General features: G+C 46.0%; 6 protein-coding genes across 6 annotated transcripts; 2 read left to right on the top strand and 4 right to left on the bottom strand.

The window, feature by feature from the left end:
• Positions 1-822: 822 nt before the first annotated feature.
• On the bottom strand, positions 823-3,469 carry L228DRAFT_228058 (homeobox protein cut-like protein; the record flags this gene model as incomplete). The annotated part of the gene is made up of 4 exons (XM_018330464.1): positions 3,132-3,469; positions 2,907-3,074; positions 2,009-2,853; positions 823-1,941 (listed from the first exon to the last, which is right to left on the bottom strand). The coding sequence occupies exons 1-4, from the start codon at positions 3,289-3,291 to the stop codon at positions 823-825; spliced, it is 2,292 nt and encodes a 763-aa protein (XP_018189670.1). The 5' UTR covers positions 3,292-3,469.
• Positions 3,470-3,586: 117 nt separating this feature from the next.
• L228DRAFT_244996 (hypothetical protein) lies at positions 3,587-7,577 on the top strand. The gene is made up of 4 exons (XM_018332059.1): positions 3,587-3,803; positions 3,911-6,618; positions 6,679-7,266; positions 7,317-7,577. The coding sequence occupies exons 1-4, from the start codon at positions 3,647-3,649 to the stop codon at positions 7,512-7,514; spliced, it is 3,651 nt and encodes a 1,216-aa protein (XP_018189671.1). The 5' UTR covers positions 3,587-3,646; the 3' UTR covers positions 7,515-7,577.
• L228DRAFT_244997 (2-isopropylmalate synthase) lies at positions 7,404-10,207 on the bottom strand. The gene is made up of 4 exons (XM_018332060.1): positions 9,812-10,207; positions 9,605-9,749; positions 7,965-9,530; positions 7,404-7,914 (listed from the first exon to the last, which is right to left on the bottom strand). The coding sequence occupies exons 1-4, from the start codon at positions 9,817-9,819 to the stop codon at positions 7,807-7,809; spliced, it is 1,827 nt and encodes a 608-aa protein (XP_018189672.1). The 5' UTR covers positions 9,820-10,207; the 3' UTR covers positions 7,404-7,806.
• A 1,950-nt stretch (positions 10,208-12,157) lies between these two features.
• L228DRAFT_208501 (acetyl-CoA synthetase-like protein) lies at positions 12,158-17,542 on the top strand (the record flags this gene model as incomplete). The annotated part of the gene is made up of 5 exons (XM_018329761.1): positions 12,158-14,325; positions 14,372-15,588; positions 15,644-15,853; positions 15,910-16,513; positions 16,567-17,542. 5 exons carry the CDS (start codon positions 12,158-12,160, stop codon positions 17,540-17,542), a joined length of 5,175 nt encoding a protein of 1,724 aa, XP_018189673.1.
• Positions 17,543-18,179: 637 nt separating this feature from the next.
• Positions 18,180-21,093, bottom strand: L228DRAFT_244999 (DEAD-domain-containing protein). Its single transcript, XM_018332061.1, has 2 exons — positions 19,428-21,093; positions 18,180-19,361 (listed from the first exon to the last, which is right to left on the bottom strand). The coding sequence occupies exons 1-2, from the start codon at positions 21,033-21,035 to the stop codon at positions 18,645-18,647; spliced, it is 2,325 nt and encodes a 774-aa protein (XP_018189674.1). The 5' UTR covers positions 21,036-21,093; the 3' UTR covers positions 18,180-18,644.
• A 783-nt stretch (positions 21,094-21,876) lies between these two features.
• On the bottom strand, positions 21,877-24,709 carry L228DRAFT_266484 (hypothetical protein; the record flags this gene model as incomplete). The annotated part of the gene is made up of 3 exons (XM_018334863.1): positions 21,877-21,940; positions 21,998-24,096; positions 24,242-24,709. The coding sequence occupies 3 exons, from the start codon at positions 24,707-24,709 to the stop codon at positions 21,877-21,879; spliced, it is 2,631 nt and encodes an 876-aa protein (XP_018189675.1).
• Between the last annotated feature and the right edge of the window lie 438 nt (positions 24,710-25,147).

Consider the following 25,147-nt stretch of genomic DNA (forward strand, 5'->3'; position numbering starts at 1 on the left):
AATATTTTTATATAATTAGAAATAACTTAGAATTTAATTTAATTGTTTAAAGTTATTTAAATTATTATTAATATTAAATCAATAATTTAAAAATTTATATTATCTATATATAAGTATTTTATATATTTTTTTTATTTTTTTCCTGTATTTAATTAGGATAAAATTGATTTTTATAATAAATTTATTAGTTTTAAAATATATAACACAAAAGTTAAGCTAGATAAATTAAATTTTAAAGCTTTAATTATAATTTAGTAAGTATCATTTATGCTTTTGCTTTAGAAAAATAACAGACTATAGAGTATATTTATATCAATAATTTAGTACTTGTAGAGAAAAAAAAGATAATTTAAATAATAGTATAGTATCTATTTATAATATATATATAAATCTACATCTACCTGGTTATTTTATATAAATTCTTTACATGAAAGTGATAATTTTGTAGAGAAATATAATTTATCAATCAGGCAATAGTTTATTTCTAGTACTGTTTAATGCATTTTTTATTATTGTTAATAAATATTTTTATAAATAATCTGATTATATTATAAATATAAAATTTACCTGTATAATATTATTTATATTGCAATAGTTGAAGAGTATTATATTTTTAATTATATATTAATTTACTTTCAAGACTCTTTTACTTTCTATTAGTCAAGTGTATGACAGCTCCTGATACAGGCTATGGTAGTTCATGTAGTGGCTCAAATTGCCTCGATTGATATAATTCGATTGATATGATTCATTATCAAGTATTATGGTTTTTTACCAAATATGATTCTACATTATAACGTCGAGTAGAGTACTTTCTCGTCATCATCCTCTTTCGCTGAAACCTTCCTGATGCCATTCAGGTTTAACATCACCCATACCAGCTGCAGACGCCACCCCAGCTTCAGCTAAATTGCCAGCATGTTTCTCAACGTCTGCGATGCCCACCCAGTACAGCATCCCAAACACGAGTAGATGCAATGCCAGACAATATACAGCGAATAAGTTTCTGCTGGCCCGATTTGCGAGTACGAGCCGCGTAATAGAAAAAACGATCCGCTCGGGAAGGCTCATTCTCTTAAGTGCTCTCGCTGACTCTCGCCCTCTGAAAGCAGCAAACGGAGAGATGCGCGCTTCATAAGCTGATTGATATTTGTCCAATCCAACGTCAGATGGAACGTCATTTGAAGAAACATGAACGGTCGAGGGGTTAGGGTTTGCAGAATATGCTGATGAAGAAGAGAATGGTTGCCCGCGATTGTAGGTTGACATATATCTTGTCCTCTCGTAGAGATTCAGATTATCCCTCTGCAAGGAGGCGACCTCCTGCCGCAATGATGAGACTACATTGTAGGCTGTTGAAAGTTCTTCCTCCAGCCGCGCATTTCGTTGTCTGAATCGATCCCTTTGAGCTGCCACCATGGGTAAAATTCCGGTACCAAGTCCCCCACTCTCACCGGTAGCGGTTTGGGATGGGTCCAACCCGGATATTATTGATGAGGTAGGAGATGTTCTTCCTCCACGGGCACCATCACGTAGTTGCGGGAATCGAGACGCATGGATACCAGTCACTGACATTGCCGAAGATTTGAAACCACTGCCTGGATCCTGTTGAAGTATGAGGAGATCATTTTCAAGGGTCGCCGCTAAAGTTCTCGAATTATCCAGTTCCTGGGCTGTAGTAGTGAGGTCCTTTTCCACAACTTCCAACCGATCCTGGAGCTCGCGGTGAGATGCTCGAAGAATAGCCAAATCGTCCCCTAATTTTTTGTTTCTCCGTAATAGTAATTGCTCAAGCGTTTCTGGGTTGTCTCTGCGAAAGAGAGACAGATCGCCTGGACTACGTTCACCGTGACCAACTCCATTGCCCTTGTCATCATAATTATCATCATCCTCATCTTCTTCTTCCTCTCCTTCATCATCACCCATTGCGAATTCAACGGACTGCAAACAAGAAAAACCCGGTCAACCTATTAGCCTGCGAAGCTCCCGTGCAATTTGAGTCACCCACCTTAAGCACTTCAAGTTCTCGTTTGATATCCGCATAGTCACTGTATCTTCCTGCTTCTCTCTGCAACTTCTCGTTGTCATCAGATAAAGCTCCTATTGCCTTTTCCATGCTAAGCAGTCTCCCTCCCATTTGCCGAATTTCTGAATCATGTTCAAATCTGAGCACATCGAGCTTTCGAAGAAGAGAGGAGTTTTCAGATTGAATTCGAAGAAAAGCCGGATCATCCTCGATCGTGATATCTGAGGATTTGGCTTGGGAAGTTGCCTGCGCCAGTTCCAGGCGAAGCTGCTCGTTCCTGGCCTCAATTTCAGCAAGACGAACACTGGTTCGTTCAAGTTCGGAGCTGATCATCTCTAATTCTGTTGTGTTCCCTAGGGAGACAGGACCACTTCCATTTCCCGTCCGATCTAAGCGCTGAGAAACTTCAAAGCTGGCTTTTACCTCCTTTAATAGTCTCTCTTGTGTTTCAACCTTCTCTTCAAGCGCTCGTTCTCTGGAGTTCCAATTATCCCGCTTTTCGTCCAAAACTGCAGCCCATGATGCTTCAACTTCCTTAACTTTGGATTCCCAAACAAGTTCTAGAGACTTGCGAGCGTCCCGTTCGTCATTCAGTCTGGACTCAGCGCTTTCAACTTGACCGGTGAGACTTTCAATCGTTTTCTTAAGGCGCTCATTCTCTGCTATTACTTTTGGAAATGTGTCCTCTGAGACCAGAAGTGCATCCAGTGACGCCTCTAACAATGGATACGGATCTGGCGCCTCAGAAATGGAGGAATACAATTGTAGAAAGGCCGACGATGTGACCTTTGAATTGTTTGTCAAGAGGTCAATGAACGTTTGATACGCTTAAAATCATCAGCATATCATTCTCATCAATCATAATTCGGGACGTTCCTACCTTTCAAGAGGCTTTTGTAATCTTGGAGCTTGGCCGTATCGTCTAGTTTCTTGAAATCTTTCGTCTTTTGCGCCAACTCTTTGCGTTGCACCAGGGTTTCCCGTTGATGTACAACTATGTCGGAGGCAGTGGTATCAAATTTGGGGAGAAGATTGGTCAGATCAATGCCTACATGGTTTCAAATCAGCAAACATGACTACTACAACCTAGTGGGGAGTAGCTGACTTTTCCAGGACGTAAGTGCCCTGTAGAATTTATTGCCTCCTTGATGGGAGGCCACTTCTCTGAATCCAAGGGTGGCTGTAGCATCATTTCCACCGAGAGTTGTACTTGTGGTGGTGATAGAAAAGGGAACCTTCCCTTCCTCAACGGGATCCGTAGCCATCTAGAATTAACAAAGGGCTCTAGTAGAGGACAGTGGTCAAGTCCTGATTCTGTCTCAGAAGAAAACAAAATAATAAATAACTACACGCCTGGATAGATCCGCGAAAAATTTAACAAATCAAAATATACACTTTTGCGATTGTGCATGATGCTACAACATCATTGGAGAAGGGTTGCTAGTACTGAACGTGTTACGCAGCGGCCAAGGACGACTCCGGGAAGCTGTCCCTATTCGGAATGCGGCAAGCTCCAGCTGTAGGCTGAACAGCTTTAGATCTACATACCTTTCTTCGACCCCAGCGACATCAGCTCGTTCACCCTTCGAAGTTCAATGTGGCTCCGGAGGGACAAAAGTGATGGCTTCAAGAGATGTGACAACATTTACAAGGCGCGGAAAGCGCAATTTCCAACAGGAACCTGGCTCATATATCCTCCGCAAATTATTTGATGACGTACCGATCGCCGGCGCCGATGATGGTTCCCGTACCGACATAACATGCATCGAGCTATTAGGTGAGTGATGCTACCGAACTTTGCGACAAAAATGATCCACAAACGATTACGCGCTCATCTTTGTGCTTGATTTTATTTCTGAAGCCGATAGTGACAATGGTATGTAGAAGGGAACTTGTACATAGGAACATCAGCCGGTGAAATATTACACTTTGTTCTCCTCGCCGGCGAATCAGACAGTCGGTTTTCCAAACCAAACTTTATTCTAGCATCGAGGTTGCAGCCTACTTTCAACCCATTATCAAGCTCACCGCAGGGCACGCTTGGCATACAGCAAATACTTCTGCTTGAGGATGTTAATAAAGCCTGCATCCTTTGCAATGGAACACTCTCATTTTATTCCCTGCCGGAACTCACTCCGGCTTTTGGAAATACAAAGGTCTCAAATTGCGGATGGGTTGGAGGCTTAGATCTTAACAAGAGCGGATCAAGCAACTATGCGCGAGATGGGGTGACTGTCATGGTATCGATTAAAAACAGGATCAGACTTGTGAGGATCAGCGAAGAACCACGACTTGTAAGGAACATAGAATTCTCTGGCTGCCTGGCTACCGTTCGAAGAGATAACTTTGCTTGTGTAGCGGATGCGCACTCTTACTCGCTGTTGGATGTGGATCATCAGCAGAAGATACCACTTTTCCCTATCTCATCCCATGACGGCAGCTCTTTCCATCAAGAGGAAAGGCTGTCTGACGGCAAAGATTCCAAATATGGCAATTCCGAAGGTGACTCTGGTGCAGGAGTTTCGACTCCAATGGGTAGCGCATCATCTAGAATATCTAGAACTGAATCGCCAAGTAAATGGGAGCCCAAGGCCGTACCCGAGGAGAGGGGTAGTCAAGAAGGGACGACAAGCAACAAAACAGTAGCTCCAGGGTCATCGCAAGCCTCGTCGAACCTAGACGGCTCAAAGGCGCAGAAAAGCAATACTTATGATCGTTTGGCGGCGCATGGAACTGCTAGGTCTACTGTTGCACTAGAATCAAAGGAATCGTCTTCCCGAACTCTAGAAGGAGCTCATCAAAGTACTCCACAGGCAAATTCCTTGCGGCCTCATATTCTCTCTCCCACATCAACAGAATTTTTGCTCACGACGGGCACGAACCCGCTAGAGCCAGGAGTAGGGATGTTCGTCAATCTTGACGGCGACGTGGTTCGGGGGACACTAGAATTCAGCAGGTACCCTGAAGGGATTGCTTTAGATGGTCGAGGAATTAATCCAATTTCTGGCGTGACCGGAGACATCGGCGACGAAGGTTACGTGCTGGCGGTCATGGGGTGCGATTCTTCGTCCGGAAATGAAGCGGGGTTAGAGATCCAAAGATGGGATGTAGGCCCCGGCGAAGGGGGAGGAAAGAGGGAATGGATCTCAATGAAAGAGCATTTCGAAAGCTCACGGAAACAGACCACTCCTCGCGGACCCGCCGTGGGTATCAGGCGGACAACCGGTCGTTGTAATGTTTTTCTCGAAGAGCTTCGGGAGAAAATGCAGTTGGCACCAATCCGCATCAATGAACTATATACAAGCACGGAAAATTGCGAAGTTCCACTGTTAACCAGTGCTAAGCAAAGAGACTCCCTGTCTTCTGACGTTCAACCATCCATCTATGGACGGACCAGCCCCCATCAAGGTCACCCAAAGTTTATTGATCAGGGTCCTACAGATGACCTGGAATCTTTGCGCAACGAGGAAGAACGACAGTTTATCGATAGAATAAGTTACATTGACTGTCAAACGGTTCTCTGGGCAGGGGACAAGGCGTGGTGGGTTTTTCGAAACCCGCTGGCGATTCGACTTGATTCATTATTGGAAAAAACCATTCCAGCATCGAAAAGCGCCAGTTCCACAGAATTCGTGGACATAGAAGCAGTTGCTCAGATATTGAATAATATTCGGGATCAAGAACCAAAGACCGAATTGGATTTCTTGAGCCTAAACTACGTCAAACAAAAGGCTGGCTTGCTACTGTTAACTGACATGATCTCAAGGGTTATGTCTGGAGTCGAAGTAGGAGACGATTACCGAAAGATGACAGAGGAAGCGCTAGTTGAAGGCAATGTCGATCCGAGAATTGTCCTGTCTCTGATACCTGGCCTGCGAGAACATATTGTCCAGGGCGAAAGAGGCATCTGGGCCTTCTCCGGCGTTAAGGAAATCATTATAGAATTTCTGGCCGATTTGAAATCCGCGGATGTCTTAATACTTTCCAAAGTAACCTCCGACTTCAAGCTTCTACATCTTTTGAAACAATACCTGTCAATCTGGAGGAAGAAGAAGGGCTTTGGAAGCGTAACTGACGAGAATGAGATATCTCAGACAGTGGATTCTGGTCTTCTTCACGTTCTCCTTATTTTGGACCAGCAAAGTCCTAAAGGTCCTGCAACTCCATTGTCGTTGCGTGCCGATTTGAACAATTTTGTTGATCAAGGAGTTGAATGCATTCAGAGCGCAGCCGCATTGATAGAACGTTACCATCGCCTGTACGTACTCAGCAGGCTGTATCAGAGTCGAAAAATGGCAGGTGAAGTGCTGCAGACATGGAGACGCATTTTAGAGGGCGAACCTGACTATGGAGGAGAGTTCATTGGCGGGTATTACGAAATGCGAAAATATCTTCTTAGGATAAGAGACTCCTCTTTGGTCAAAGAATATGCTCTTTGGTTGGCCCGGCGGGACGCGCAACTGGGGGTTTCTGTTTTTACAGACTCCACCAGTAGAGTCAAATTCGAAGCCGTCCAGGTGATTGACGCACTAAAGAGTGGGGCTCCGAATGCTATGATAGATTACTTAGAGTATCTTGTCTTTGTTGACCACGTAAGTTTCGAGCTCTCTGTTGAGAGTCTGATCATTGTAGACGATACTGACGAGCAAAAGGACACAATGTATGCGAATGACCTGATACTCTACTACACTGATACTATCATTGGGATATTAAACAGTTCGGACACTATGCGCTCGGTCGTCGTGGAGTCTTATGAAGCCTATAAGGCGTTACATTATCCAAGACCGACTTACCGGCAGTTTATCGAGGAAAACTTCATTCAAGAAGAGTGGTGCCGGAATCGACTAAGGCTTCTCCAACTTCTTGGGGGCACAGAGGGTTTGATTATTGACTATGATGTCTCAACGGTCATGGCAAAAATTGAACCTTTAAAACAGGTGCTCGTGCCCGAAATGATCATCCTTGACTGTCGCCAGGGTCGTCATCAGCAAGCTTTGCGGCTTCTAACTCACACATTAGGAGACTATGATAGCGCAGTGCATTATTGTTTAGTGGGAGGCTCCAGCATGTTTCGTCGTCGGCCGTTGGATGCTACGGCGTCACAATTTTCGCAACAGGAGCAATCTGCTCTATTCAGCTACCTTTTGACTGAGATGCTTCAGATACAAGACATAACAGAAAGAATTGAACGGACTGGAGAACTACTTGATCGCTTCGGGAAATGGTTTGATGTACATCTGGCAAGTCTGCGCTGTAATCCAACTGATAGCGAAAGCTAATCATTCGTCAGGTTTTAACCATGATTCCTGAATCTTGGTCCATTGACATCCTTTCAGGGTTCCTGGTTAGCGCACTGCAACAATTGGTCACTGAGAGGAATGAGACCCTGGTCACGAAAGCTTTGAGTGCGGCGGAGAATCTACGAGCAGCTGCTGAATATATAGCAAATTGTAAAGTAGCCGGGCCAATTGTTGAGGAAGCGAGCTGAGGAATTTAATTCGAAACCTTAATCATACTGTGTTTTCCTTTACTGCGCCAGAGAGTTCCAATCAAATCATTTGCAGATTACTATTTTCTCTACTCATTTCACAGCCCTCGAAGTTTTACACAAATACTCATATGAAACCACCCAGATCGCCGGCAGAACGACATGGTTACTCGATTAAGTTCCGGTTGACGTGCTAAAACATAGATGATAAGACGTAATTATGACTTTTGAATAAGCGGTCTCTAAGATCGTTGAGGCATGGAAAAATATACAGATAGTGGAAGTTCTGACACTACGCAGTACCACCGTTTAATTTCAGATTCGACACGTCCGAATCGACATTTACATCGGATCGTTTCGGCCTGAATGGAACCGGGGTGTTTGGCTGGCTCGAAAGAAACTGGAAGGAGATTAGCAATCCCTCTATCTCTTCATTGAGGTGAATCTCACCGATGACGCAGCTGAGAGCAACGCAATCAAAGACGCCTGTACTACATCCTCATGAATACCCACTCCCCACACCTTCGCAGGTGAGCCAGCATTGGTACACTCAATATACGTAGCAGCCTTCACGTCCCTGCCTTCGCCAATTGCGTGCTCCTTGTAGTCAGACACGTCAAGGTCAATGCCAAGCGTGTGGAGAGCGTTAGCAAGAGACGAAATAGCACCGTTTCCCACGCCCTTGATGCTATGCTCAATTCCATCGATGGCAATAATTCCAGAAAAGTGTCTCTTCAAAGGCTGACTGCCGAGGGAGCCGGACTGAATAGAATTGGAGCGCTCTGTGGAAATTTGATAGTCTACCAAAGTAAATCGAGGATTGCTTTTCAGGTAATAAGCGTCCTCAAAAAGCTTTTGGATTTCACGCGGAAGAAGTTCCCTTCCAACTGTATCAGCTTCCTTTTGAACGACCTTGGAGAACGCAACTTGCAACCCGCGAGGAAGGTCGAGCTCAAGACTGCGTAAAATTATCCAAGCAACACCACCTTTGCCACTCTGCGAATTGACACGAATAATGGCCTCGTAAGTTCGGCCGATATCCTGCGGATCTAGTGGAAGATAAGGCATCTGCCAATGGTCCTCATCATTAGCGCCGCCTTCTTTGCGAGCTTGGAACCCCTTTTTGATCGCGTCTTGATGCGAGCCACTGAAAGCGCAAACGACAAGTTGACCTCCATAAGGGGCCCTCGGATGCACTGGTATCTTGGTGCACTCCTCAACGACGTTGATGACGGAATTGAGGTTCGAGAAATCAATGTTCGGATATATACCCTGCGTATATAAGTTTAGACCAAGAGTAACAAGGTCTACATTTCCAGTTCTTTCTCCATTACCAAACAGAGTGCCTTCAACACGATCGGCGCCAGCCATTTGAGCTAACTCAGCCGCAGCAACAGCACATCCACGGTCATTGTGAGGGTGCAAGGATACACAAATCTTCTCCCTTTCCGTCATGTTGCGGCAGAAATATTCGATCTGGTCTGCGTAGACATTTGGCGTTGCCATCTCAACGGTGGCCGGGAGGTTGAAAATAATTGGATTTTCCTCAGTTGGTTCCCATGCTGCTTTAACAGCTTCACAGATCCTAATAACAAATTCTGGATCCGTGTCTGAGAAAGTCTCCGGCGAGAACTCGAAAGCCCATTCCGTTGCGTGATGTTCCGGGTTGTCCTTCGTCAAGGCTCTGCTAAGCTTTGCGCATCGAACCGCCAATTCTATGCTCTCTTCCTGAGTAAAACCAAAGACAACTCTACGGAAACAATCACTTGTTGCCAAATAGATGTGAAGAATTGCTTTCTTCGCGCCCTTTAGAGACTCGACTGTCCTGCGAATCAGGTCCTCTCTGCAAGGGGAAAGAACTTGTAGCCAGACATCGTCAGGAACAACGCCGGGAGTTTCCACTATGCGCCTCGTAAAGTCGAAATCGGTCTGGGAGGCAGAAGGGAAAGAAACTTCAATCTCTTTATATCCCAGCTCCACAAGCATTTTGAAGTAGTGCCATTTCTGATCACCGTCCTATTGCTGGTACATTAGCTCGGCTTCCGAAAAGTCGAGATGAGAGGGAGGCCAATCAATGCCAAGTGGCATACCATAGGGTCGACCAAGCTCTGGTTGCCATCTCGCAAATCAGTGGCAAGCCAACGCGGCGCCTGATTTAGTGTTTTGGATGGCCATTGGCGATTCTCCAATTTGATCGGCTTGAAAGCCTTGTATTTCTTCGAAGGATCTTTCAGCCTGGAACACGGTCAGTCAGTACTAAAATAAGGCGACTATGGTGCTTCAAGCGTCGTCCATACATCGGCATATCGAAATCAACGCACGGAGGCAGGCGGATAGGCAACCGTATTTCAGGAAGTGCGTACGAAGATAGGGCCTTTGGATTTTGATGGATAGCGTTACGTCAGATTTCTTCGGAGGCTGTGATTTCAATTATACCCGTAAATGGTGTCAGATCGGAATCAATAGAGAGTTGGTCGTGACGCAGGCAGGAAATGCGGCCCAAATGCGTGTTAAATGCTATCAACTTCGCTTGATGAATCACACGCCCTCAGATGATTCATACTATCGACTGGCCGATTTCGTCGGTCAAAAACTTTTGCGACTGACGGCGGGGCAGCTCCGTCTCGGGGTTGGGGCCAATAGACCGGTTTGAGGGGTAATCCTAAGGTACTGTACCTACCTATATGTATTGTACAGTACCCTAGTACCTGACCAAAACTGTTCGGCCATAACCAGATTTTCCGGGACAGCCCCACATGATTTCAGTAATCAGATAACTTTTGGACGAGTTTATTCTTTGTATCTCAAATAGTAAATGTATTAGCAAATAAATCAGGCAGTAAAGTTTATGAGAACATGATAGAAAATCAATCTACTGCTTTGAAATGAACGCGACCTGGACATTATTTGCAAGCGAACGAAGACTTTCGGCCTAGTACTGTTGCTCCCTCTACTTACCTAAGATAAGGTACCTAAGATAACCTAAGGTACCGTAGGGAAAATAAACGGCTTTTCAATACCGTAGAAGAATCACTATGGAGGTATGATTTGACAGTATTGTGTGCCCAGTGACAATCCATAAGATCGAGATAGAATCCATGCTCTAGCGGTCCAATAATTATAATATGGTTGGACCAATATAGCTTAGGAGATATTTTCAGTGATAACAGTAAATGGATATTAAGTTACAGGCTTGAAATAAATAATTTACTACATTTAAACTGTGTAGTTTTTTTTTTTTTTTTTTTGAAATCTATATATAGTATAATATACAAGTAATATTACCATTATTCTTTGTCAGGTATTCTAAAGGTATGACAATTTTATATCTAAACTAACATCTTTATATTTAAATTGAATTTCTTCCTTTGTAATCTAAAAATAGTTTCTTTAAAATATGATCCTTTACTTTATATCTTGCTTTTTATAACTATGACTAGATTTAATATTCTTGTATTCAAGAAAGAAAATAGAAAATAAGTCTCAATTATATAGAGCTGTATCAGAAATATGTATTAGAGAAACCTAGAGGAGGCTTAATCAATTATAGCATTAATATACCTTAGGTAGACACCCTACCTAGTATACAGTGTATAGAGTGTATAACCTACCTTGGGTAGGTAACTATTCAGTTTCCTAGGCGCCGTATACAAGTACTCTGCTTGAGAGAAATTAGTTATCCAATGCTAGCCGAACGCAACAACCACCGGAGACTAAACCCTCCTGAGCATACCTCCCGAGATCTCGCTCCGCCCAAGCAACACCAGGTAATTTGGCATCGTGCTCTTCCTGTGAGCTTCGACTTTCGCTTCCTCGTTGGATGTGCGGCAACGCATTGGAATATTTCAGAATCGTCCTATGTGACAAGGTCTAATATCGAATAGCTGCCACCGGCGCGTGTAGCCGAAGCGGGCGAGGTCATGGCTGAAGGAAATACTGAGCTTCAGGCGAAGCTTGAAGAGCTGGATCATGAATTAGCGGTACGTCATCATTTCACCGCCAACCTGCAAACCAACGTGTTTAGTTCATTCAAAGATTCCGAGAGTCGCAAATAAGCTGATGTTTAAACCAGGAAGGCGACATCACCGAAAAAGGGTAGGTCCCCGTTTCTTCAGAAAGACCTTGTTGTGACTGTTCTCATTATTGAAGGGCTATTTAACGTCTGATCTTATAGGTATCAAAAGCGCCGCACTGTACTACTGTCGCAATATTTTGGGAACTTTCAAACAGAGCCACTGCAGACCCGTCTACGTCTGCACAGCGTAGACGATGGTAGCTCTTCTCTCGCTGGATCTCGCAGTGCAACCCTTGCTGCCCTTAGTGCCCATTCCGCGGACAGTGTTCATCCTCCGGGTCTGCGCACCCAAAGCCCTTCCACTAATACTGGGCTGACTGACTCTCAAAATAATCTTGCACGTGTCGCTGATGTAGATCTAATAGTCGAAAGTCAGGATGCAGCGCACATGATACCTAGATTACCGGCTGAGGTCTACTCTTCCGAGCAGCTACAGTTATTTCACGATGAATCAGTGACGAGCACCCCAATGAGGTCTTCTGTTAACGAGGAGATTCATTCTATTCCTCGATATGAAAGCGCAGGAGAGTTTGTGGATAACTCTGAGATGTCAACAGAACCAACACTGATGTCAGATTACGCTTTTATTCCTGCGGCACAGCTAGGATATGCAGAAAATCCTGGGAGCGACCATCCTCAAATATCCGAAACCCACTCTCGTTTAGGTACAATGCTCGATTTTCAGCAGGGCTATTTCTCCGACTTCGCTGGGCAGCAGAGACAAGAACAAAGAGATAGTTATGAAGGTGGCCCGCACAGATACTCCTCGGGCGATTTCCTTTCCTCACCGACGACCATGCCCCCAATGCTTAACACCAATGATCTTCCGTTACCTGGACTACCTAATCACCAGGCTCCTCTTGAACCACGAGATGTCCCATTTGCAGTTTATGATCCGCACAATGAAAATATCCCTATGTCCAAATTTGATAATATTCCATCGGTTCTAAGACATAGAAGTCGGACGAATCCGAAGCGCCCAGCCTATTGGGTTTTAGATCAGAAGGGGAAGGAAACCGCCTCAATCACCTGGGATAAACTCACTAGTCGAGCGGAAAAAGTTGCCCAGGTCATTAGAGACAAGAGCAATCTCTATCGAGGAGACCGCGTTGCGCTGATCTACCGAGATGCCGAGATTATCGAATTTGCTGTCGCCTTGATGGGTTGCTTCATCGCTGGCGTGGTTGCTGTGCCGATCAACAACCTCGAAGACTATCAAAAGCTCAATGTTATATTGACATCGACGCAGGCGCACTTAGCTCTGACCACCGACAACAACCTAAAAGCTTTTCAGCGAGACATCACAATGCAAAAGCTCAGCTGGCCTCGAGGAGTGGAGTGGTGGAAGACGAACGAGTTTGGCAGTTTTCACCCCAAAAAGAAGGACGATGTACCTCCATTGCAGGTCCCGGATCTTGCTTACATTGAGTTTTCTCGAGCACCAACGGGTGATCTTCGTGGAGTAGTTATGAGTCACAGAACAATCATGCATCAGATGGCTTGTCTTAGTGCGATAATTGCCACGGTTCCTGGGAGTGAAGGGGGATTAGATTCGCAAAGTGCGCTCTTTCGCGACAAAAGCACACGACCGTTTGCGCACGGGGGGACAGGGGAGATCCTCCTTAGTTACCTTGACCCTAGGCAGAGCATCGGCATGATCCTTGGGGTTCTTCTGACCGTGTATGGAGGGCATACCACGGTCTGGATTGAGTCGCATGCCGTAGAGACGCCCGGGCTCTACGCTCATCTGATCACAAAATACAAGGCGACCCTCATGGTTGCAGATTATCCGGGCCTGAAAAGAGCTGTCTACAATTATCAAGCGGATCCAATGACGACAAGAAATTTCAAAAAGAATGTCGACCCGAATTTTGCTTCTGTCAAGCTTTGCCTTATTGACACATTGACTGTTGATGGAGAGTTTCATGAGATACTTGCTGATCGTTGGTTAAGGCCTTTGAGAAACCCTCGAGCGAGGGACTTGGTGGCGCCGATGCTTTGCCTTCCAGAACACGGAGGCATGGTGATAAGCGTACGAGATTGGCTAGGAGGAGAGGAGCGCATGGGATGTTCGCTAATTTTGGATGGCTCGAATACAGCCACATTGTCAGAGGAAGAGCCAGAAGAGAAGACGAGGTTTTCCGGTCACAGTGGTTATGGAAGCTTGATTGGGGGGACAGCAATCGGGGCAGAAGATAGGAAAGGGCGCAACGAGCTGAGTGAGGTGCTTCTTGATAAAGAGGCTCTAAAAACAAATGAGGTGATTGTGGTCGCGATTGGAGAAGAAGCAAGAAAAAAAGCTGGCATAGAACCTGGTACTGTCCGAGTTGGAGCCTTTGGCTATCCTATTCCGGATGCAACTCTGGCCGTTGTCGACCCAGAAACGAGTTTGTTGTGTTCGCCGCATGTGATTGGGGAGATTTGGGTCGATTCCCCCTCCTTGTCTGGCGGCTTCTGGGCCCTACCAAAGCATACAGAAACCATTTTCCACGCGAGACCCTACCATTTCGTTGAGGGGAGTCCTTCGCCTGTGCCCATAGACCTGGAATTTCTAAGAACTGGTCTCCTCGGTTGTGTCATTGAAGGTAAAATTTTTGTGCTCGGCTTGTATGAAGACAGGCTGAGGCAGAAGGTTGAATGGGTCGAGCATGGAATGGATGTTGCAGAATACAGATATTTTTTTGTGCAGCACCTAATTATCAGTATTATGAAGAACGTTCCGAAAATCTATGATTGGTAAGTTTTTGCTAGCTTTTATGGATGAAATTACTAATAGATTCAGCTCTGCTTTTGACGTCTTCGTCAATGAAGAGCACTTACCGATTGTGCTATTGGAGTCTAGCGCTGCATCCACTGCACCTTCAACATCAGGTGGGCCTCCAAGGCAGTTAGACACAGCGCTTTTGGACTCGCTGTCTGAAAGATGCATGGAAATACTGTATCAGGAACATCATGTTCGTGTATACTGTGTGATGATCACGGCTCCAAATACTCTTCCGAGGGTAACGAAAAATGGGAGAAAAGAGATTGGCAATATGCTTTGTCGAAAAGAATTTGACAATGGTGCTCTGCCCTGTGTCCATGTTAAGTTCGGAGTGGAGAGAGCAGTTTTGAATCTTCCCGTTGGTCACGACCCTGTTGGGGGTATATGGTCACCATTGTCAACCCAGAACAGGCAGGATAATTTGGCATTGCAGGAGAAACAATATTCTGGCGTAGACTATCGCGAAGTTGTGATAGATGACCGCACCTCGACACCACTGAATAGTTTCTCTAGCCTTGTCGATTTGCTGCAATGGCGTGTTTCGAGACAAGCGGAGGAACTCTCTTATTGCACAATTGATGGCCGTGGTCGTGAAGGGAAAGGAATTACCTGGAAGAAGTTGGACACGAAAATTGCTGCGGTTGCAGCTTTTATAAAAAATAAAGCGAAAGCCCGCCCAGGTGATCGTTTGATATTGATGTACACCCATTCGGAGGATTTTGTTTTAGCAGTTCACGCGTGTTTCTGCCTTGGAGTCGTGGCTATTCCTGTCGCTCCGCTCGATCAAAATCGTCTCCATGAGGATGCACCGGCTCTGCTTCATATGATCTCGGATTTCAAAGTCAAGGCAATTCTAATGAACTCTGAGGTCGAGCATTTGTTGAAGCAAAAGCCGGTTTCTCAACACCTGAAACAGTCTGCGCTGGTGCTCAAAGTCGCTCTTCCCAACTCATACAATACTGGTAAGCCTCCGAAGCAGACGAACGGATGCCGGGAGCTTGGCTTCATTATGAAGCCGGAGTGGGTTGCTTCAAACCAACCCGCTTTGGTATGGACATACTGGACCCCCGATCAGAGGCGAGTTGCGGTTCAGCTGTGCCACGATACAATTATGGGGATTTGTAAAGTGCAAAAGGAAACGTGCCAAATGACAAGCTCGAGGCCTGTCCTGGGATGCGTAAGGAGCACGAGTGGCATAGGCTTTCTTCACACATGTTTGATGGGTGTTTTTGTTGGTAAGCTCAGCCAAGCAACCGGAGGAAGTGCAGGATAGCTGGCTAACGAAAACAGGTTCTCCGACGTATCTCGTCTCCCCCGTCGACTTCGCCCAGAACCCCCAGTCCCTTTTCTTGACTTTGTCAAGATATAAGATAAAAAATACTTATGCCACCTCACAGATGTTGGATCACGCAATGAATACGATGCCCGGCAAAGGATTTATGCTACAAGAATTGAAGAATCTTATGATTTCAACAGAAGGAAGACCCAGGGTGGACGTCTGTATGTCTTGCGTTTCCCGGTTTAAGCGGTGAAGCTCATTCTAACTTGGAATAAAGTCCAGAGAGTTCGACTCTTCTTTGCAGCAGCAGGTCTAGATCGGACTGCCATTAACACCATCTATTCCCATGTGCTGAATCCAATGATAGCATCACGATCTTATATGTGTATTGAGCCGATTGAGCTTTGGCTGGACGCGCGCGCTCTGCGCTGTGGTCTGGTTTTTCCCGTGGACCCCGACACTGATCCTTCGGCTCTTTTGATTCAGGATTCTGGAATGGTGCCGGTGAACACGCAAATTGCTATAGTGAATCCTGAAACCTGTCGCCTTTGCCACGTCGGCGAGTATGGAGAAATATGGGTGCAGTCGGAAGCCTGTGTCAAGTCGTTCTACGGCTCGAAGGATATTTTTGATGCTGAAAGGTTCCGTGGCCAGACTGTAGATGGGGACTCCCAGGTGACCTACGTACGCACCGGTGATCTAGGTTTTCTGCATAATGTCAGTCGCCCAATTGGTCCTGGTGGAGCACTTGTCGAGATGCAGATCCTTTTTGTTCTTGGTGCAATAGGGGATACTTTTGAAGTGAACGGCCTCAGCCATTTCCCGATGGACATCGAATATTCGATTGAAAAGTGTCATAGGAATATCGTCCCGGGCGGGAGGTATGTGACAATAATGCTTAGCTTTTGAGAATGACGACTAACAAGTAGAGCAGCGCCGTTTTTCAAGCCGGTGGACTAGTTGTGGTCCTCGTCGAAGTCATTCGAAAAGCCTACCTTGCATCTATCGTTCCAGTCATCGTCAATGCAATATTGAACGAGCATCAATTAATCGTTGACGTTGTGGCATTTGTGTCGAAAGGAGACTTCCCAAGGTCACGCTTGGGTGAAAAGCAGCGCGGCAAGATTCTCGCGTCATGGGTAACAAGGAAACTTAGAACGATTGCTCAGTTTAATATCAAGGACTCGGATGGAGCCGACTCACAAGTTACCGAAGTGGCACCGCCCAGAAGCGAACCTGTCAGTGTGAGAAATGGCAGCATTTCTGGAGGTAACGGAAGCGGGAAGTATGTCGAGAGTTCTTCGACTCCTATTATCGAGGCACATATTCCTGAAGAGCACAACCAAAAATATTTAATTCAACCCGAAGAGGAAATACCTCTCCCTCACGGCATCTCAGAGATGCCCACTCACTATGACGATTCTATCCGGGAAAATTCTCTCTCCGACCAAGACGCAGCAAGCCATGATGTCAACATCGTTCCTCCATCAAAGGACTATGTTGGACTCCCTGAAGCGCTCTTGCCGGAAGCAATTTCTGGGATGAGTATCAGCCCGGAGATTCCAGTCAACCAAGATGAAAACTTCAACAATGTGCCTACTTCAACCAATGACGCACACCATGCAGCTAGATCTTTGCAAGACGAACCACCTGAGCCTCTGTATAGCAAGAAGCCAGTTTTAAGTCCTCCGTCGATTCCTAGCCATGAATCTTTGGAACCTAAAAACGATCTTTGGTCGCTTCCGTCTCGCCGGCAAGGTGTTTTGAGAGCAGTTAACATTGGAGACAGAGACCTGGAAGAGGAAGACTGGCCGGAGGATCCGACGATACAGAATAGTTCGAGCTCTGCGAGCCATTTACATCACGGAAGTAGTAGATATGACGGCAGCGGCTATGGCAGCGCGGTTTGAAGCCTTTAACATTTTTGATTCTGATGATAACGATGATGATGGTTGGGCTCTTTTTGTCAGCAACGATTCCTGTTCTCTGCAATTCTTTGACGACGCCCACCAGCTCCAATTGGCCAATCGGTTTTCAGCAATCAAAGCATGATGTTTCTTACGCTTTGGCGAAAAGGAGTTTTGTATTGGTCCGAGATTTAGAATATTATTTCTACTGCATCCTACATCCGGTTTATAAGGAAGCAGTTTTCGGGCTTTGCACAGTTTATCACGAGAATCACGACGTAAATATAGTATGAGTACATACAAAAGACTCTAGACAAATGAGGCCGCTTCTCTTTTAATTTCTTATAGTACTAGAATCTAGGTAGCGTAGTAACTACCGGTTGCACATACAACACTTGGAAGCAGAAGTTACGAGTGGTAGGGAAATAAACATTGAAAAAGAGAGATGTAGGGAATAAACAAAAGAGATCATAGTCGAGATCCCTAGTAAATATAAATATATTGTTCTTGTATCTATGGTACAATATCACGCTATCTTCACTTCACCTTCCCTACCTATAAATTTATAATAAGAATTATAGCGGTATCTAGGCTATTCTTTGTGTTTCTGATATATACTGTCTAAAGATTTGTAAAACTTCCTACCTATAGATATCGTGTCGTTGCTTAAGTTAGAATACTTGGGGTATTAAATAGATTCTAAGATAGCTCATACATCTATAGAGAAAGCTGTAAAATCATTACCGAAATGATATTACAGGCTAGCGAATGATAGCACAGAGAATCCATTACCCTCAAAAACGGCTCATTATCGCAATCTGGAAGCTTTCCCTCTCATAAAAGCAGATTGTGCGAACGCAGCCAGCTTTGTGGTTTTTGCTCCCTGCACTCGCCGTTGAGGCGACAAATAATTAGGACATGACGCTTTGATCACGCGTTCTTGATAGACTCATGATTTGCACGTACTGCTCACACCATACTGCCTTGGCAATCGGAGTGGATGGCCAATCTGTACGAAATTATAATATTAGAAACTAAGATTACGATCGAAGGACCGCATCTTCTGAAACAAATATCAAATGCACCAAGTCCTTATATTTACATTTCATTTCCTTCGCCCGAGATTGGCTTTATTCTTTCCCCCTTTCTTGCCGGCGCCCGGCTTCTTAGTCGGCAAACCAGACCTTTCAGTCTTACCCTTCTTCCAAACCTTTCCTCCCAGTCTAGCCTCTCTGTCCTCAAGCTGCTTCTTTTCTTTTCCGCTTAGCTTCCGCTTCTCCTTGACGGCTTGTACGGCGTCCGGTGCATTCAACTCATGGAAGCCAGCCTGCTTTGAGGCCTGCTTTTGTTTTTCCGACTCAAACCAAGTTCTCCTCGGTCTGGACTTAATCTCTTCTTCGTGAGCGATGAGGTTCTCCCCTCGCTTGACATGCATCTCTGCTTGAGCAAGCTGCTTTTCTTGCTTTTCCTCTTTGAGGATCTCCTCAATTTCAGTTCCCATTGCCTCGACCTTTTGCGCCCATTTGTCCGCCTCCGAAGGACCGATGAGCCGACTGACAATTTTGGCACCCTGGTTTCTGCCCGTTTTGACTGCAGCTTTGACAATCTTCCGATCGGGTTCAGCAGCAATAGTACAGGCTCGACCGGAGCGTCCTGCTCGTGCTGTTCTTCCAACTCGGTGAAGATAGATTTCGTGGGATTGAGGCGCTTCGTAGTTAATGACTGTTTCGATGCCTTTGATATCCAAACCACGGGACGCAACATCTGTTGCGAGAAGAAACGAGACTTTGCCGTTACGGAAGGCTTCCAAGCTTTTCATTCGCTATGCATGCGTTAGAGATTAAATATAAGATAAGGTAGCTCACGCCACGAAGCAAATCGGACTCACCTGCTCTTGACTCATGCTTCCGTGCAATTCCCCGGCCGTCAATCCCGCAAGACCAAAGACAATTCTCACCCTGTGAGCCTCCTTCTTCTGCCTGAAGAAGATGATTGTCTTTTCAGTGTAGACAGACTTGCACAACACCATGAGATACCCTAGTCTCTTATCTTCCCTCCCAGGCCGAAGTCTAACAAATTCCTGAACTAATGTACCGACAGTACGACGATTGTTGTCGACCATGAGCCTCACAGGACGATTGAGGCCAACACGTATCAATTTGTCTATTGATTGAGTCATGGTTGCCGAGAAGAGCATTGTCTGGCGTGACTTAGGGATAGTTGTCAGAATCTCATTTAGCTCATCGGCAAAACCATCTTCGAGCATCCGATCTGCTTCGTCGAGGACCAGAATCTCCAAGGTATCTACCGTAAAGCTTGCAGAGTTCCGCATATGATCAATGAAGCGTCCAGGAGTAGCAATAATAACATCGGGCCGAGTCTTGAGAACATTTTCCTGCTCCCTCAGACTGAAACCTCCGACTAGCTGACAGAACGTGATATCTGTGAAGCTTGCCAGCTTCTTGGCGACATTAAAACACTGAACAGCTAATTCTCTCGTCGGCATCAAGATTACAACCCGGCTTGTAGGCACCTTCTTCGGACGATAGAGCAGGCGTTCCAAGATAGGAATGACGAACGCCGCAGTCTTTCCAGAACCCGTAACAGCGCCACCGACAATGTCTTTGCCTAGTAGAGCGACCGGGATAGTTTTAGATTGAATAGGAGTAGGCTCTGAGAATCCCACCGAAGCTAGACCTCGCAGGATGGGTCGCGAAAGAGACATGCTTTGGAAAGACATTCCAGGTGAAGCTTTCGAGCCCTTGGCTGGGGTAGTGCCTTCCTCCGCCGGTGCAAAAAATGCCTCGCGGCGAGCTAGCTGAGTCGGATTCTCGTCTTCGTCGTCATCTGAGGCAGTATCGGAAGCTAGGTCGTCGGGATGGGCAACGGGGGAGGCGATGGAATCATCATCCGATGCCTCGTCATCTCCATTCTCTGATCCGATTCCTTGGATACCCCTACTAGCTGAGTTGTCTGGTTTTTCATCTTCAACAATGTCATCCTCATCCTCCTCGTCAGCACTTGACGGACTTAATTCTTCTTCATTCTCCGAAGCGTCATTGTCGGAACTGTCTGGCTGAGAACCCTGATCGCGGGTCTGCCTTCGCCGTGCGATGATGTCGTCCAAATCTACTGCCTGTTTCTTCGCGGGGTCTGCAGCCGCAGCAGTACCAGCATGGCCCGTCCATCCATCAAAATCGTCAAGGACAGTTGTCGTAGCATCCCCGGGTTGAAATTCAAAATCCGAGTTCAAAGCAGCGTCTTCTTCATCCTGTAAATCTTCGTCATCCGAAGTAGAGGAGTATGGCATCGGAGATCGTGACTTTTTCGTCTTCTTCTTGTTTCTTTCCGGAGAGATATCCTCCGCTCTCCGTTTCAGTCCAGACTTTCCGCCTCGTGAGGACTCTGCTGTTCGCTCTGCGGCGGTAGCAATGTCTTCATCCGATAGAGTCAAGATGAAATCATCTTCCTCATTTGGCAAAGCCTGAGGAGACATATTCAGCAGATTTTAACAGAATTTATGGGCTTTCGCGATCACTTTTCTCTCGCGTGTGGCGGCCCTGAAAATAAATTCTAGCCAGATATTCAAGGCTCTGGCAGATCGTCCTCAAAAAGCATGTTCACGCTAACCAGAAATAGAGGGCGGTGAAATTAGTCGTGCCACTACCATCTTACCCACTTCATCTCCAAGTACCTCAAACCTTTGGACCCGTTAACATGGAAATAGGAGTTCTTCGGACGAACGGGCTCAATGTATAGAAGTGAAATAGGGGACTGTGACTGTGACTGTGACTGCCGTGCTTAAATCTTGAATGGTCATACGTGCAGAATCTGGGGCACACGCTGCTGGGCGCTTTAACCCGCGAAAGTCCTTTCGTATCCGGTTTTCGTGGGGGGATCAATTAGTGTCGACAGTCAATGGAATATGGACACTGTGCTACATCCACCTTGCCCCCCCTTCTGCAACGCAGGCCCTAAGAAAACTGCACTGGTATACAGAATGTAGTCTTGATTGTATCTCAGAGACGAAAAGCGCAATAAGACTACCAATGTGTGTCGGGTAGGAAGGAGGCTGATCTATCTTGTGCTCTGTGTGTGGAAGCTTTGAAATGCACTTGTTCAATGAATATATGTCAATGCTCACCTTGGATTATGTCAAACAAGATGAATGGAATGGGATTTAGATTGTTTCTAGCAAATCAAGCACCAAATTGGCCGTCAATGTAATCTGATACTTCGCTCGCCAACGTAGAAATATCTGGAGCCAGACACAATTTTTCGGAGATCCAATCTTTTGAGAAGCATAGGAGCGTTGGGGTCAGCAAGGATTCAATGAGTTACATTCCACGATGCGGTTCGATACGGCTTCCTGTAGTCATCTGAAGGCAAGCCACATTGACCCTAGTTTGCAGTTAGCAATTCTAGATGTAGTTCAACGAAAATTTCCAAGCGTCTTACGATTTATCAAATTTCCATCCAATCCCTAGCAGATCTCCAACCTGCGCGAACTCCCATTGCTCCAGCCACTTTTTGAGCCAATCCAGCTGTGTCCTGTCATTCCCGTCATACGCTATCATGCAGAGAACCTTTCCGATAACTCTAGCGCCCCCAGGGCCGTATTCGCCACCTTCGAAGACGAAATCATAGCCCTCACGTTCAACATATATTGGGTCAAGCAGTCCCATGAGTTTGTCCATTAGGCATCTGCCAATGCCCAGTTGACGATGTTCTGGGCGGACATACAGCTCTAATTCCACGGTATAGCGATAGGAGCTGCGAAGTGAATTATAATCATCTGCAAATCCGAACCCCAATATATTTTCGCGCGATCCATTCCGACCTTTGTTCATCTTCCTGTCAACGGCCACCAACCATGGTAGCTTGCTCTCGCGCACGTCTTCCCATCGGCTTTGCATCTGCGAAATGGTTACTGACTCTAATTCAGAGACATACACAGATGTTTCCACATAATATTGATAAATATCTCTGATCTGCGAAAAGTCTGACGGCTGAACAGGACGTAGATAGATGTTTGCCTTCGGAGCATAAGGATTTGGAGGCGGCACGTAACTAGCCGCGTGCTCGATGAGCGAGGCCCTAAGAATCTTTTGACGCTGCTTTCTTTCCTTTTCGCGCCGAAGAACGCGGTTGCTGCGTTCCAGCGCCGATATCTGCGCAGTTTGCATTATATGGGATGCCGTGAACTCATCTTCTGGATCTAGCAGAGAGCGAGGGTGATCCAAAGGTGAGCCCAGCAACCCATCTTCTTGCACAGGAGCCGAGCCATCTTGAAACGCAATGCTAGTCATGTCTACCTTTGGAAATTGCTGCCTTTGAATCTGCCGAATCCAAGATTCCATGGTATCCATGAATTTGCGGTCTTTAAATGCCGGTCGGCTGTCCCATTCAACCGGTGCAGGTGCCCATGAGCCATCCCAGTCAGCCAGCCGATTCTCCAAGTAAGCATCATCTTCTTCATTGCCGTCTACAACATCATCCGATCCTGCATCTGCTCCGGCTATGCTCGGTAGCCCGCTTGCATTGTCCGTGCCCGGCACATAACTTCTTCTCGGCGTCTTCAAGTCCCTCCTTGCCGGCCACTTTGACTCCCGTCGGCGCTGAGAATTCGACGGATATGTGTGATCGCGGGTAAGATCTCCAAATCCTCCAATTGTAGGCTCTACTGTCAAAGATGGTTGATCATTGGGGATATGGAAAGGAGGCTGTACCTCGGCTGGCTTGGCCATTCTATAATTTCGAGGAATGCCACGTTGCCTCTCTACTCGCTGTGAGGGGTTTGGAAGACTCTCAGGGCTTGGCGCTTGTAGACTTCGAGGACCCACCAGTTGAGGTTGAGTCGGGCTGGTCATGACTTCCGCTCCTACATGCTCAGGAGCATTGCTCGACTGAATCGTCGTTGCGTTGGAATTGGGAGCCATCTCCTTCGAAGACGGCTTTCTCTGAAGTGGTGGTTGTTTAAACGAATTGCCTGCTGGAGTTTCATCTCTCGATCCGAGACCATCGTTAATGACCTCAAGTTTGCCGTCTCCCTGAACTTGATTGAAATCATGTCTTTGCACTTCAACAGCCTGCGGCCTTTCCTCCTCCCAGTAAGACCAGGCATCGGAGGCAGGCTTTTGTTGCGGCGGTGTGGAGTGCATTGCGGACCGTAAAGGAAGAGACACGCCACCACGAGGCGTGTTAATTCTTGAACCAGTTGCATAGTGCGAATCATGTAAAGAGTTGCTGTGGTACCCTCGTTGGCTTTTAATAGGATTCGCAAAGCGATGTCCTGTATTTGAGCTCAAATCCATATTTTGGTGCGGCCTTGGACCACGAGAAAAGCCACCACGCCCGGTGCGACCTTGACCCCTTCCACGTGATCCTCTGAAGGAGTTTCTTGGAAAGAACTTTTGTTGTTCTCGAGGATGCATAACAGATAAAGAATTTGTCTCTTCATCACCTGGAGGACTCTTCTTTTCTGAAAGGATAGCAGCCGGTGGCCGTGAACTGCAAGAACGAAATGTCCTAGGGGGGTGCATTGAACTTTTGGCAGACTGGGAGATGTTAGTTGACATAGGCGCTTCAGCCAGCATGGAATGCCAGTCAAGGGCAACATAAACCCGGGACAGCATTTCTGGACTTTCTGATGATCGCTGAATGAGAGGTGAAGATTACTGGATGCATGAAATTGAGACTCACATGATGACTTGGCTCTGGAATTTCATTTGGAATTTCATTTGAACGTTCTCCGAGTGAGGGAAGGCGTACCGAATGCATGGTTGGCAGACTCGGCCCTTTTATATGACCTGAGTGAAGAAAAGCCTCATTCCCATTCTCGTGTCCTGTGCCTTGTCCACCATGCTGTGGTAAACCTCCAGCACGGGCAACGTTTCTGTCCAAAAGTTCGATCTTTTCTGGTTCACTTTTTGTGAGAGAATACGAGTTGAATTCACTAGGCTCCTTGGGAGAATAAGCGGACCCTTGAACGTGCTGATTTCCAGCCTCAATTGCCTTAGTCCGATAATTTCCAAGGTTTTGGCCCGGTGACTGCAACTGGGATGGCCACTGATTATCAATTTGATTACGATAACCGCGGCGCTTCCAGCTCAAACGCTGTCCGTTTGAAGAAAGCTTGCGCTGTCCGGCGGGGGAAGCTTCGTTAGTCATCATAATTTATAGATCAAAATTTGATTATTATTGACGTTGCTTTGTAGATGACAGTAAGAAGGAATGACGAAGCACTTCGATTTGCATCATACATGACGGTTGGTAAAGTGGCTGGAATCGAATTCATGCAGTATAACAGAGCAAGCGAGAAGGCTTATGATAGAAGCCATCAGGTATCCATATTGAGAAGCCGGGGAGGTCTGTATGAACAAGTGGAGATGGAATACGAGAAAGAAGAAAAATAAGGGTAGAGCATCTCTGTCAACTTACAGGAGCAACTTGTACTGTGCTTTCATTTGAGGACTGTTGGAATACTATTAATTATGAGTCGGATAATGATGGCAGGAGGTACCTGACCTAAGTTACATAACCGTAAATTAAACCGAGGCGAGCGGGCTCGACGGAAGGGCAACGGGCCGAGCTTTACGGGGATTTCTG

Source organism: Xylona heveae (genome assembly GCF_001619985.1).
Source record: "Xylona heveae TC161 unplaced genomic scaffold L228scaffold_3, whole genome shotgun sequence".
Taxonomy (NCBI): Eukaryota; Fungi; Ascomycota; class Xylonomycetes; order Xylonales; family Xylonaceae; genus Xylona; species Xylona heveae.

What these genes read in the sequence shown, in the direction of transcription:
- L228DRAFT_244996 (XM_018332059.1), top strand. Translation starts at nt 3,647, where the DNA reads ATGGCTTCAAGAGATGTGACAACATTTACAAGGCGCGGAAAGCGCAAT. An exon ending in AACATGCATCGAGCTATTAG is followed by an intron (nt 3,804 to 3,910) that starts GTGAGTGATGCT and finishes AATGGTATGTAG; the next exon opens with AAGGGAACTTGTACATAGGA. An exon ending in ATCTTGTCTTTGTTGACCAC is followed by an intron (nt 6,619 to 6,678) that starts GTAAGTTTCGAG and finishes GACGAGCAAAAG; the next exon opens with GACACAATGTATGCGAATGA.
- L228DRAFT_244997 (XM_018332060.1), bottom strand. An exon ending in AGAGCTTGGTCGACCCTATG is followed by an intron (nt 9,531 to 9,604) that starts GTATGCCACTTG and finishes TACCAGCAATAG; the next exon opens with GACGGTGATCAGAAATGGCA. An exon ending in TGCTCTCAGCTGCGTCATCG is followed by an intron (nt 7,915 to 7,964) that starts GTGAGATTCACC and finishes ATCTCCTTCCAG; the next exon opens with TTTCTTTCGAGCCAGCCAAA.
- L228DRAFT_244999 (XM_018332061.1), bottom strand. Translation starts at nt 21,035, where the DNA reads ATGTCTCCTCAGGCTTTGCCAAATGAGGAAGATGATTTCATCTTGACT. An exon ending in GAAGCATGAGTCAAGAGCAG is followed by an intron (nt 19,362 to 19,427) that starts GTGAGTCCGATT and finishes ACGCATGCATAG; the next exon opens with CGAATGAAAAGCTTGGAAGC.